The sequence below is a fragment of the Scyliorhinus torazame genome, chromosome 1, assembly GCF_047496885.1.
Source record: "Scyliorhinus torazame isolate Kashiwa2021f chromosome 1, sScyTor2.1, whole genome shotgun sequence".
NCBI classification, from domain to species: domain Eukaryota; kingdom Metazoa; phylum Chordata; class Chondrichthyes; order Carcharhiniformes; family Scyliorhinidae; genus Scyliorhinus; species Scyliorhinus torazame.
In genome coordinates, this window is record NC_092707.1 from 233,522,322 (window position 1) to 233,534,829 (window position 12,508).

Consider the following 12,508-nt stretch of genomic DNA (forward strand, 5'->3'; position numbering starts at 1 on the left):
CTGGAAGAAGACAAAGGGTGGTGGTTGATGGGAAATGTTCAGACTGGAGTCCAGTTACTAGTGGTGTATCACAAGGATCGGTTTTGGGGCCACTGCTGTTAGTCATTTTTATAAATGACCTGGAGGAGGGCATAGAAGGATGGGTGAGTAAATTTGCAGATGACACTAAAGTCGGTGGAGTTGCGGACAGTGCAGAAGGATGTTACAAGTTACAGAGGGACATAGATAAGCTGCAGCGCTGGGCTGAGAGGTGGCAAATGGAGTTTAATGCAGAAAAGTGTGATTAATTTTGGAAGGAATAACAGGAAGACAGAATACTGGGCTAATGGCAAGATTCTTGGCAGTGTGGATGAGCAGAGAGATCTCTGTGTCCATGTACTTAGATCCCTGAAAGTTGCCACCCAGGTTGAGAGGGTTGTTAAGAAGGAGTATGGTGTGTTCGCTTTTATGATGGGGTTACCCCATCTCTGGATCTGTAACGATTTAATCACCTGCTAATGCTCACATTCCAAGCATTGTCTGGCATCTTTGAATTTGTCTATATATAATGTTTCTGGAACATACCTCTTCATTCACCTGAGGAAGGTGCAGCGCTCCGAAAGCTAGCGACATTGAAACAAACCTGTTGGACTTTAACCTGGTGTTGTAAGACTTCATACTGTGCTCACCCCAGTCCAACGCCGGCATCTCCACATCATTAGCTTTTATTGGTAGAGGGATTGAGTTCCAGAGCCATGATGTCATGTTGCAGCTGTACAAAACTCTGGTGCGGCCGCATTTGGAGTATTGTGTGCAATTCTGGTCGCCGCATTATAGGAAGGATTTGGAAGCATTGGAAAGGGTGCAGAGGAGATTTACCAGAATGTTGCCTGGTATGGAGGGAAGATCTTATGAGGAAAGGCTGAGGGACTTGAGGCTGTTTTCGTTAGAGAGAAGAAGGTTAAGAAGTGACTTAATTGAGGCATACAAGATCATCTGAGGATTGGATAGGGTGGACAGTGAGAGCCTTCTTCCTCGGATGGTGATGTCTAGCATGAGGGGACATAGCTTTAAGTTGAGGGAAGATAGATATAAGACAGATGTCAGAGGTAGGTTACGATAAGGGAATAGTGTAGATGGGCTTTAGAGTGGATTCACAGGTCGGCGCAACATTGGGGGCCGAGGGGCCTGTGCTGCGCTGTAATGTTCTATGTCCTATTTCAACAGCTTCATTTGGTTGCATCAACAAACACCAGTAAGCTATCGCTTGATGCCAAAATCAACACCAGGATTGCCAAGACTGCCAAGTTGAGAAGGCATGCATGGGCCAACAACAAAGTAACCAAAAATACAAAGCTCCACGTGCACCAAGCTTGTGTTCTCAACATCTTCCTTTACCGCAGCAAGCCTTGGACAACTTGTGCAAGCCAGGAAAATCAGCTAAATAACTTCTATTTCCTCAGAATATTGAAGATCTCCTGGCAGGACAGTGTTGAATACAAGAGTGCACCATTGTGCAGAAACCCCACCATGTTTGCTATCTTGAGTCAGTGGCAAATCCATTGGCTGGATTATGTGCCCACAGATGAGCTGCTCAGGGTCAGAGTTGATGTATTGAAAGTCCTCATTGCTGACTGGAGCACATAGGAACAGGACGGTCGTGGAAAAAGCGGAGGTAAAAAGAAATGATCAGATGGCAGAAAAGTGAACCCGCCAGAATGGAAAAAAAACATACAAGTGACCTCGGGCCAATGCTATTCATTGGCACCAGCAGTGAAAGGGACTGTTATTCATGAGTCAGCCTCTGCAGCCACAATCCAGAAGTGAGCTACACCACAGGTGCGGTCCATTGCCTCCCAAGACAGACGAATGCTGACTGTTATTATAATTTAGATTTTCTCTGCATCATCCATATTTTATATTGCATCACTCGCTGTGATAACCAGTGCAAAGTCAAAAGACTACATATTGCACTTCAAGGGTACAAATGCCAACACCAAGCATCAACATTCTACCAAACAAGGGTTCAATCTGGAGTAACTTGAATATGCAACTATTGAGGCATTGTACTGGTTATATATTTTTCAATTTAATAAGTGGAAACAACAATTTGCATTCACTCGAGCCTCATTTATTTAACAAACTAGTTAATGGTAGCTGAAAGTTATGGGGAGGGGGAATGATTCTAAAGCATCGGAGCTCTATTTGACTTCCCTCGGAGATAGGATTTGAAAAAGCTTGACAGTTAAACTGAAATAGTTTGTACATCTACCCCTTTTCCAAATGGTTTAGCTCATTGGGCTAAATCAATGGCTTTTAAAGCAGATCAAAGCAGGCCAGCAGCACAGTTCAATTCCCGTACCAGCTTCCCTGAACAGGCGCCGGAATGTGGCGACTAGGGGCTTTTCACAGTAACTTCATTTGAAGCCTACTTGTGACAATAAGCGATTTTAATTTTCATGAAGGAACCAGAGGCCCAGGGTTACATTTGCAGCTTGTTCATAGTTGTGTACAATTTTCCATATGTTTTAGGTCACATGGGAGGGAGGAGAAACAGACCCTCATTTACTCACTCTGTACTATGAAAGTATACTTTAAACCTACATGGATGACAGCAGCATGAAAATTACATATCACAACTTCATGTCTAACGGGGTTAAACATGACAAAACAAAACGATGAAAAACAAACAATTGATAGTCAAGTTTAAATGGTCTGCACTGAAACTGCATTAAACAGTTTGGCCCAAGCTTTTATTCCACTGTCTGAATTATCTAAGACTACAGGTGCTTGGTTTGAAATGACAACACAGTTATTTGGAAAGGTATTTTAATAAAGGTAGAACATTTAGAGCTTGCTGTATATTGGACAAAATTGGGAATTATTATTCCACATATTTGAAGGTACACCTTGGCATTTACGACAACGTTAAACGAGAGCACAAAAAAGGGTTAGACTACAACGTACCCAAGTTAACTATAGTAATAGAAAATGTTCGCTGTTGAGCATGTTCCAGCACTTGTGTCTAAAGTTGACTTACAGGAGAGAATAGTTCGAAATGTGAGTTTCTGTCACCCGTGTAGGCCTACACCCTGTGAAACAAGCCTTAAATCAGCACATACACTAAAGTCAATTACCCTGCCCTCTGAGGCACACACAGCAGACACAGAGACCAGAGCACTTCTTTCCCTTCGGCGGCAGCAACAAACAAACCGACTTCACCGTCGACAAAATTAAAACCGCCAGGGCTAGTGACGCCAGCTCACCTTCCAAGAGTAGGCTTCTCCTTCCCGCCATTTTTGTTCCCTTCAGTCCTTCGTGGCCTTCGGCGGAACGGTGCCGGCGGAGCGCGGGCTGCACAACACCAACTCGGCCATGTCAGTGCGCAAAGGCCGGAGGGGGAGGGGAGAGGAGGAGGAGGCACGACTAGGCCGGAACCAACCAGACCGGAACCAGCAGCCTCGGACCGGATAACTCCCCGGACCGGATAACACCCGGAACGGTTAACACCCGGACCGGATAACCCCCGGGATCGGGCCCAGCTCAACTCGCATAGCGTCACCTATTTCTAAGGCTAAATCCGCTCCGCACGGCCCTCGTGGTACCATTGACTCTGGAAGTACGAATACAAGAGGGAACAAAAGATTTTTTTAAAAATGGAGCACTCTCGATTCTTTCGCACTTCTTATTTCAAAAACAGCGCGCGTCTCTCCACTTATTTTAAAAAGCGATCCCGAGCGGCGCAACTAGTCCCAACCGTCGTGCCCCCCCCCCCCCCCCCCCGGACAATCAATGCAGGGTTCACCCTTTAACTCACCAGCTGAGCTGCACCTGCTCTTTGCATTGGGGGGGGGACGGGGATCTGCTTCGGGTGAGCCTCAGCGCTAGGCCACTGCCATCACTCATTTCCTTTCACAATTAACATGACCATTTTTATTCTCTATGCAGGGAATGTCTGCTCCACAGAGATGCGTTGTAAGTCAAACCGCTGTCTACCCCCTTCGTTAACCAGACATCCTCATTTTTCAGCAGCTCCCTACAATCTCTTGATATGCTTAACGGACGCAGGCATTGAAAGTACTGACTATCCTAGAGCGGTTTTTTTTTTTATAACGCGTTCCTCTTTTTTTTACACTAATGTACAAGATTTTTTTCTTCAAGAATACAAATGTTTCATTTTCCCATCTTGGGTTTACAATAGGAGTCACAGACCCACCCCCACACATTTTTTTTACTGGGAAAGTGAAAGTATGTGAAACCAATCAAACTTCTCCAAATATATATTTCTGACAAAACTTGCATTAAAGCCTTTTGGGCATTAACTGGATAAATGCTTGTGAATTCTTAAGGCAGGTAGAAGATACTTCCATTTACTCACCCTTCGCTATCTTGCTCTTCTATCTGCCATCTAGTGCATTCCTCCATTAATGGCAGTGCCTTGAGTTGCTTAGCCCCTATACTCTGCAATTCTCTTCAGCTCTTCCTTTAGGACTGTTCCTAAGGCCACTTTTTAGCACACTTAGTTACATAAGAAACAAGAGTAAGAATAGAGCATATGACATGTTGAGCTTGCACTGCTATTCAATATTAACAAGGCTCATCATTGGCCTTAATGCCACTTTCCCGTTCCCTCCCCATCTTCCCTGAGGACAAAAATCTCTCTATCTCAGTTTTAAATATATTCAGTAATGGACATTCACAACTCTCTGGGGTAGAGAATTCCAAAGATAGGCGGCATAGTGGTGCAGTGGTTAGCACTGCTACCTCACACACCGAGGATTTGGATCAATCCCAGACCCGGGTCACTATCCGTGTGCATTTTCGCCATTCTCCTCGTGTCAGCGTGGGTCTCACCTCCACAACCCAAAGATGTACAAGATAGGTGGATTGATCATGCTAAATTGCCCCTACATTGGAAAAAGATGAATTGGGTACTTTAAATTTATTTTTCAAAAAAAGAATTTCAGAGGTTCCCAATTGCTTGCGTGAAGATATTTCCCATCTCAGTCCTAAATAATCGGCCTCTTACTCTAAAACTGTGTTCTAGATTCCCCAGCCAAGGCAAACAATCTTGTAAAACCCCTTCAGAATTTTGTATATTTCAATGAGATCACCTCTTTGAAATTCTAGAGAAGGTAGACCCAATTTACTCAGCCTCTCATCATAAACAATCCTTTCATCCCAAGGACAGATCCAGTGAAACTTCACTGTAATGTCTCCTCACTTAAATATAAAGACTACAACTGTACACAGTAGTTCAGGTGTGCTGTCATCAAAGGTCTGTACAATTGTAGCCATGATGTGGAGATGCCGGCGTTGGACTGGGGTGAGCACAGTAAGAGGTCTTACAACACCAGGTTAAAGTCCAACAGGTTTGTTTCAATGTCACTAGCTTTCGGAGCGCTGCTCCTTCCTCAGGTGAATTAAGAGGTATGTTCCAGAAACATATATATAGACAGATTCAAAGATGCCAGACAATGCTTGTAATGCGAGCATTAGCAGGTGATTAAATCTTTACAGATCCAGAGATGGGGTAAGCCCAGGTTAAAGAGGTGTGAACTGTGTCAAGCCAGGACAGTTGGTAGGATTTCGCAGGCCAGATGGTGGGGGATGAATGTAATGCGACATGAATCCCAGGTCCCGGTTGAGGCCACACTCATGCGTGCGGAACTTGGTTATAAGCTTCTACTCAGCGATTCTGCGTTGTCGCGCGTCCTGAAGGCCGCCTTGGAGAAGGCTTACCCGGAGATCAGAGGTTGAATGCCCTTGACTACTGACGTGTTCCCCGACTGGAAGGGAACATTCCTGCCTGGTGATTGTCGCGCGATGTCCGTTCATTCGTTGTTGCAGCGTCTGCATGGTCTCGCCAATGTACCACGCTTCGGGACATCCTTTCCTGCAGCGTATGAGGTAGACAACGTTGGCCGAGTCGCACGAGTATGTACCACGTACCTGATGGGTGGTGTTCTCACGTATAATGGTGGTATCCATGTCGATGATCTGGCAGGTCTTGCAGAGATTGCCATGGCAGGGTTGTGTGGTGTCGTGTTCACTGTTCTGAAGGCTGGGTAGTTTGCTGCAAACAATGGTTCGTTTGAGGTTGCACGGTTGTTTGAAGGCAAGTAGTGGGGATGACCTTGGCAAGATATTCATCTTCATCGATGACGTGTTGAAGGCTGTGAAGAAGATGTCGTAGTTTCTCCGCTCCGGGAAAGTACTGGACGACAAAGGGTATTCTGTCGGTTGTGTCCCATGTTTGTCTTCTGAGGAGGTCGGATTACATGCTCTAATGCTCGCATTACAAGCATTGTCTGGCATCTTTGAATCTGTCTATATATATGTTTCTGGAACATACCTCTTCATTCACCTGAGGAAGGAGCAGCGCTCTGAAAGCTAGTGACATCGAAACAAACCTGTTGGACTTTAACCTGGTGTTGTAAGACTTCTTACTGTACAATTGTAGCAAGACTTCCTTATTCATGTACTCCAATCCTTTACCATAAAGGCCAACATGCCATTTGCCTTCCTAATTGTTTGCTGTACTGTTGCTGATTTTCTCCTTGGTTCAATTGCTCTGTTCTTTTACCTTTGCTCTCGAGTCGCCAGATATCTTTATGATACCGCCACGAGGTTCAAGTCCGAGTAATGATTACAATACACCGATTAGTAAGATTTAAATCAAAGCACTTTTATTATACACAGTAATCGCTACTCATGCACAAATTCTACGTCTAAGCTACTTCTACAACTAACAGGCCTATACTTAACTTTGGACTGGCCCACCAGGTCAGGGGAACAAATGGCCTTTCGTTCGGGTTCTGAGTCTGCGGGATTCGAAGTTGGCACGGATTGGTAGCTAGGAACGCCTATCTCGTAGCGAGCGTTGAATTAAGACTTACGTCAGTCGATGATCACTGCACCGGTCACGGTCAATGTTGGTTCGTGTTGCTGGGTGACCCGGGCAGGAAGAACATAGAACATAGAACAATACAGCGCAGTACAGGCCCTTCGGCCCACGATGTTGCACCGAAACAAAAGCCATCTAACCTACACTATGCCATTATCATCCATATGTTTATCCAATAAACTTTTAAATGCCCTCATTGTTGGCGAGTTCACTACTGTAGCAGGTAGGGCATTCCATGGCCTCACTACTCTTTGCGTAAGGAACCTACCTCTGACCTCTGTCCTATATCTATTACCCCTCAGTTTAAAGCTATGTCCCCTCGTGCCAGCCATTTCCATCTGCGGGAGAAGGCTCTCACTGTCCACCCTATCTAACCCCCTGATCATTTTGTATGCCTCTATTAAGTCTCCTCTTAACCTTCTTCTCTCCAACGAAAACAACCTCAAGTCCATCAGCCTTTCCTCATAAGATTTTCCCTCCATACCAGGCAACATCCTGGTAAATCTCCTCTGCACCCGCTCCAAAGCCTCCACGTCCTTCCTATAATGCGGTGACCAGAACTGTACGCAATACTCCAAATGCGGCCGAGCCAGAGTTCTGTACAGCTGCAACATGACCTCCCGATTCCGGAACTCAATCCCTCTACCAATAAAGGCCAACACTCCATAGGCCTTCTTCACAACCCTATCAACCTGGGTGGCAACTTTCAGGGATCTATGTACATGGACACCTAGATCCCTCTGCTCAGCCACACTTTCAAGAACTTTACCATTAGCCAAATATTCCACATTCCTGTTATTCCTTCCAAAGTGAATCACCTCACACTTCTCTACATTAAACTCCATTTGCCACCTCTCAGCCCAGCTCTGCAGCTTATCTATATCCCTCTGTAACCTGCTACATCCTTCCACACTATCGACAACACCACCGACTTTAGTATCGTCTGCAAATTTACTCACCCAGCCTTCTGCGCCTTCCTCTAGGTCATTGATAAAAATGACAAACAGCAACGGCCCCAGAACAGATCCTTGTGGTACTCCACTTGTGACTGTACTCCATTCTGAACATTTCCCATCAACCACCACCCTCTGTCTTCTTTCAGCTAGCCAATTTCTGATCCACATCTCTAAATCACCCTCAATCCCCAGCCTCCGTATTTTCTGCAATAGCCTACCGTGGGGAACCTTATCAAACGCTTTGCTGAAATCCATATACACCACATCAACTGCTCTACCCTCATCTACCTGTTCAGTCACCTTCTCAAAGAACTCAATAAGGTTTGTGAGGCATGACCTACCCTTCACAAAGCCATGCTGACTATCCCTGATCATATTATTCCTATCTAGATGATTATAAATCTTGTCTCTTATAATCCCCTCCAAGACTTTACCCACTACAGACGTGAGGCTCACCGGTCTATAGTTGCCGGGGTTGTCTCTGCTCCCCTTTTTGAACAAAGGGACCACATTCGCTGTCCTCCAGTCCTCTGGCACTATTCCTGTAGCCAATGATGACATAAAAATCAAAGCCAAAGGTCCAGCAATCTCTTCCCTGGCCTCCCAGAGAATCCTAGGATAAATCCCATCAGGTCCCGGGGACTTATCTATTTTCAGCCTGTCCAGAATTGCCAACACCTCTTCCCTACGCACCTCAATGCCATCTATTCTATTAGCCTGCGGCTCAGCATTCTCCTCCACAACATTATCTTTTTCCTGAGTGAATACTGACGAAAAATATTCATTTAGTATCTCGCCTATCTCTTCAGACTCCACACACAATTTCCCATCCCTGTCCTTGACTGGTCCAACGAAGAGAGCGAAGAGGAGCTGCTGAAGAGAGTGAATTGAACTTGGGGCTTAACTCGGTTTAGCTCACAGGGCTAAATCGCTGGCTTTTAAAGCAGACCAAGGCAGGCCAGCAGCACGGTTCAATTCCCATACCAGCCTCCCTGAACAGGTGCCGGAATGTGGTGACTAGGGGCTTTTCACAGTAACTTCATTGAAGCCTACTCGTGACAAGCGATTTTCATTTTTTTTGTCAACTCTTATAGTCCCCAGGGGCTTCCCGCCTTTTGGGGCGGACCCTGTACCTGGTCCCAAGTGATTGGACTTTGTCCCAATTGCTTGGTTCGATTTTCTCCAATACTGGAGCGGTTCCCTGATCGATGGGCAGTCTTGAGGTGCTCGTTCACCTCCTTTGTGTTGGCTCCTGCTGGCGCTGAGGAGTCTGGCTTTGCTTTGTGTGTCCAAAATGTTACTTATTGTTCCCGGGGATTGCTCATCAGTATGTAGATGGATGCTACATTGTTATGCTGATGGTCGCTGGTATCGATGTTGTCTGGCCTTTGCAGAGGCAAACACACAGCAAACCTGCAGCCGCTGGTTTCTGTCTTGTTGGCTGACTTTCCCATCAGCCTTTGCTGTTCGCCATTTTAAATCGGGAGTTGGCCAATGTGGCGCACAAAGACTCCGTGAGACGAATAGAGTGAAGTCGATGAGGCTTTATTAAGCGTGTCTGTTCCCCAGCAGCCCGATAGTAAACTGGCCTGCGGGGGAAGGCACCGGCTTCTTATACTTCGCCTTCAGGGCGGAGTATGAGGTCAACGGCCAACCAGGACCCGGGATCTGTCAGCCAATGACATTAGGGCTTCCAGTCCCACATGACCCCCAATACATACTACCACATTCACCCCTTGTCAAAAATGAACCCGGCGGGGTGATGCTTCGTATGGTGGTAAGGGTTTACAGTACTGGTCCTGGGAGGATAGAACAGTTACATGGTAGTACAGTATTGGACAGTATCATCCTGTTACAACTATTTACAGAGGATATAGGAAAAACAAAATGTTCATTGGACAGTCCATCTTTGTTTTACATCGACGCCACGAGTCGGTCGGGCGGTCTGGTCGTCCGTGTCGATCGCCTCGGCCCCGGCGGTGGTGGTGGTGCTTGTACCAGCGTTGTCGCCTCCGGGAGCCGCACGGTTTCAGCTGTCGGTGCAAAGGGGAGGGGGACTGATCCTCCTGGGAAGGGGGCGGTCGCGGGGTGCAGCGGTGGCAGGAAGGGGGGCGGTTGGGTTGATGGTGCCGGGGGGGGTGCGTGGTGCCGGCGGGCGCCAGATCCCGCAGGGAGACCATGTCCTGTCAGCCGTCGGGGTACTCCACGTAGGCGTACTGGGGGTTTGCGTGGAGGAGGTGAACCCTTTCGACCAACGGGTCCGCCTTATGTGCCCGCACGTGCATTCGGAGCAGGATGGGTCCTGGGGCCGCCAGCCAGGTCGGCAGCGACGTTCCAGAGGAGGACCTCCTAGGGAAGACAAGGAGACGCTCGTGAGGCGTTTGGTTAGTGCTCGTACATAATAACGACCGGATGGAATGGAGAGCGTCCGGGAGGACCTCCTGCCACCGTGAAACTGGGAGATCCCTGGACCGTAGGGCCAGTAGGACGGCCTTCCAGACCGTGCCGTTCTCCCTTTCTACTTGCCCGTTCCCCCGGGGGTTGTAGCTGGTCGTCCTGCTTGAAGCTATGCCCTTGCTGAGCAGGAACTGGCGCAGCTCGTCACTCATGAAAGAGGACCCCCTGTCGCTGTGGACGTATGCAGGGTAACCGAACAGCGTGAAGATGCTGTTCAGGGCTTTAATGACTGTGGCCGCGGTCATGTCCGAGCAGGGAATGGCAAAAGGGAAGCGGGAGTATTCGTCCACTACATTAAGGAAATACGCGTTGCGGTCGGTGGAGGGGAGGGACCCTTTGAAATCGAGACTGAGGCGTTCAAAGGGACGGGAAGCCTTAATCAGGTGCGCTCCATCTGGCCTGAAAAAATGCGGTTTGCATTCTGCGCAGATGTGGCAGTCTCTTGTGACTGTACGGACCTCCTCTAAGGAGTATGGGAGATTGCGGGACTTGATGAAGTGGTAAAACCGAGTGACCCCCGGGTGGCAGAGGTCCTCGTGGAGGGCTTGGGGCCGGTCAATTTGTGCGTTGGCACATGTCCCGCGGGATAGGGCATCAGACGGCTCGTTCAGCTTTCCGGGCCGGTACAAGATCTCATAGTTGAAGGTGGAGAGTTCGATCCTCCACCGCAAGATCTTGTCGTTCTTGATCTTGCCCCGCTGTGCATTATCGAACATGAAGGCTACCGACCGTTGGTCAGTGAGGAGAGTGAATCTCCTGCCGGCTAGGTAATGCCTCCAATGTCGCACAGCTTCCACTATGGCTTGGGCTTCCTTTTCCACTGAGGAGTGGCGGATTTCTGAGGCGTGGAGGGTTCGGGAGAAGAAGGCCACGGGTCTGCCCGCTTGGTTAAGGGTGGCCGCTAGAGCTACGTCAGAGGCGTCGCTCTCGACCTGGAAGGGGAGGGACTCGTCGATGGCGCGCATCGTGGCCTTTGCGATGTCCGCTTTGATGCGGCTGAAAGCCTGGCAAGCCTCTGTCGACAGCGGGAAAGTCGTGGTCTGTATTAGGGGGCGGGCCTTGTCTGCGTACTGGGGGACCCACTGGGTGTAGTATGAAAAGAACCCCAGGCAGCGTTTCAGGGCTTTTGGGCAGTGCGGGAGGGGAAATTCCATGAGTGCGCGCATACGTTCGGGGTCGGGGCCTATTATCCCATTGCGCACTATGTAGCCCAGAATGGCTAGCCGATCGGTGCTAAAAACGCACTTGTCCTCGTTGTACGTGAGGTTCAAGGCTTTGGCAGTCTGGAGGAATTTTTGGAGGTTGGCGTCGTGGTCCTGCTGATCGTGGGCACAGATGGTTACATTGTCGAGGTACGGGAACGTGGCCCGTAACCCATGTTGATCAACCATTCGGTCCATTTCCCGTTGGAAGACCGAGACGCCGTTTGTGACGCCAAAGGGGACCCGTAGGAAATGGTATAACCGCCGGTCTGCCTCGAAGGCTGTGTACTTGCGGTCACTTGGGCGGATGGGGAGCTGATGGTAGGCGGACTTGAGGTCCACGGTGGAGAAGACTTTATACTGGGCAATCCGATTGACCATGTCGGATATGCGGGGGAGAGGGTACGCGTCTAGTTGTGTGTACCTGTTGATGGTCTGGCTATAGTCAATGACCATCCTTTGTTTCTCCCCTGTCTTCACTACTACCACCTGCGCTCTCCAGGGACTATTGCTGGCCTGGATTATGCCCTCCTTTAGTAGCCGCTGGACTTCGGAGCGAATGAAGGTCCGGTCCTGGGCGCTGTACCGTCTGCTCCTAGTGGCGACGGGTTTGCAATCCGGGGTGAGGTTCGCAAACAAGGACGGGGGTTGCACCTTGAGGGTGGCGAGGCCGCAGATAGTGAGTGGGGGTATGGGGCCGCCGAATTTAAACGTAAGGCTCTGTAGGTTACATTGAAAATCTAAGCCCAGCAAGGTGGGGGCACAGAGTTGGGGAAGGACATTAAGTTTGTAGTTTTTGAATTCCCTCCCCTGTACCGTTAGGGTAACTATGCAGAATCCCTGGATCTGTACGGAGTGGGATCCTGCAGCTAGGCAAATCTTTTGTGCGCTGGGGAAGGTAGTTAAGGAACAGCGTCTTACCGTGTCGGGATGTATAAAACTTTCCGTGCTCCCGGAGTCGACTAGGCATGGCGTCTCGTGGCCGTTAATTAGGACCGTTGTCGTCG

At 48.5% G+C, this 12,508-nt stretch overlaps 1 protein-coding gene across 5 annotated transcripts in view; it reads right to left on the minus strand.

Annotated features, from left to right (window-relative positions):
* senp6a (SUMO specific peptidase 6a) overlaps positions 1 to 3,815 on the minus strand; it is a 209,781-nt gene extending 205,966 nt beyond the window's left edge. For 2 of the 5 annotated variants that reach the window (XM_072503336.1, XM_072503329.1), the window contains exon 1: positions 3,246 to 3,473. In XM_072503336.1, the coding sequence (XP_072359437.1) occupies positions 3,246 to 3,276 (31 nt within the window). In that variant the 5' untranslated portion in view covers positions 3,277 to 3,473. Of the gene's footprint in view, positions 1 to 3,245; positions 3,480 to 3,796 lie in introns of those variants that run through there. The other 3 variants (XM_072503335.1, XM_072503322.1, XM_072503316.1) reach the window with 3 other exon arrangements.
* Between the last annotated feature and the right edge of the window lie 8,693 nt (positions 3,816 to 12,508).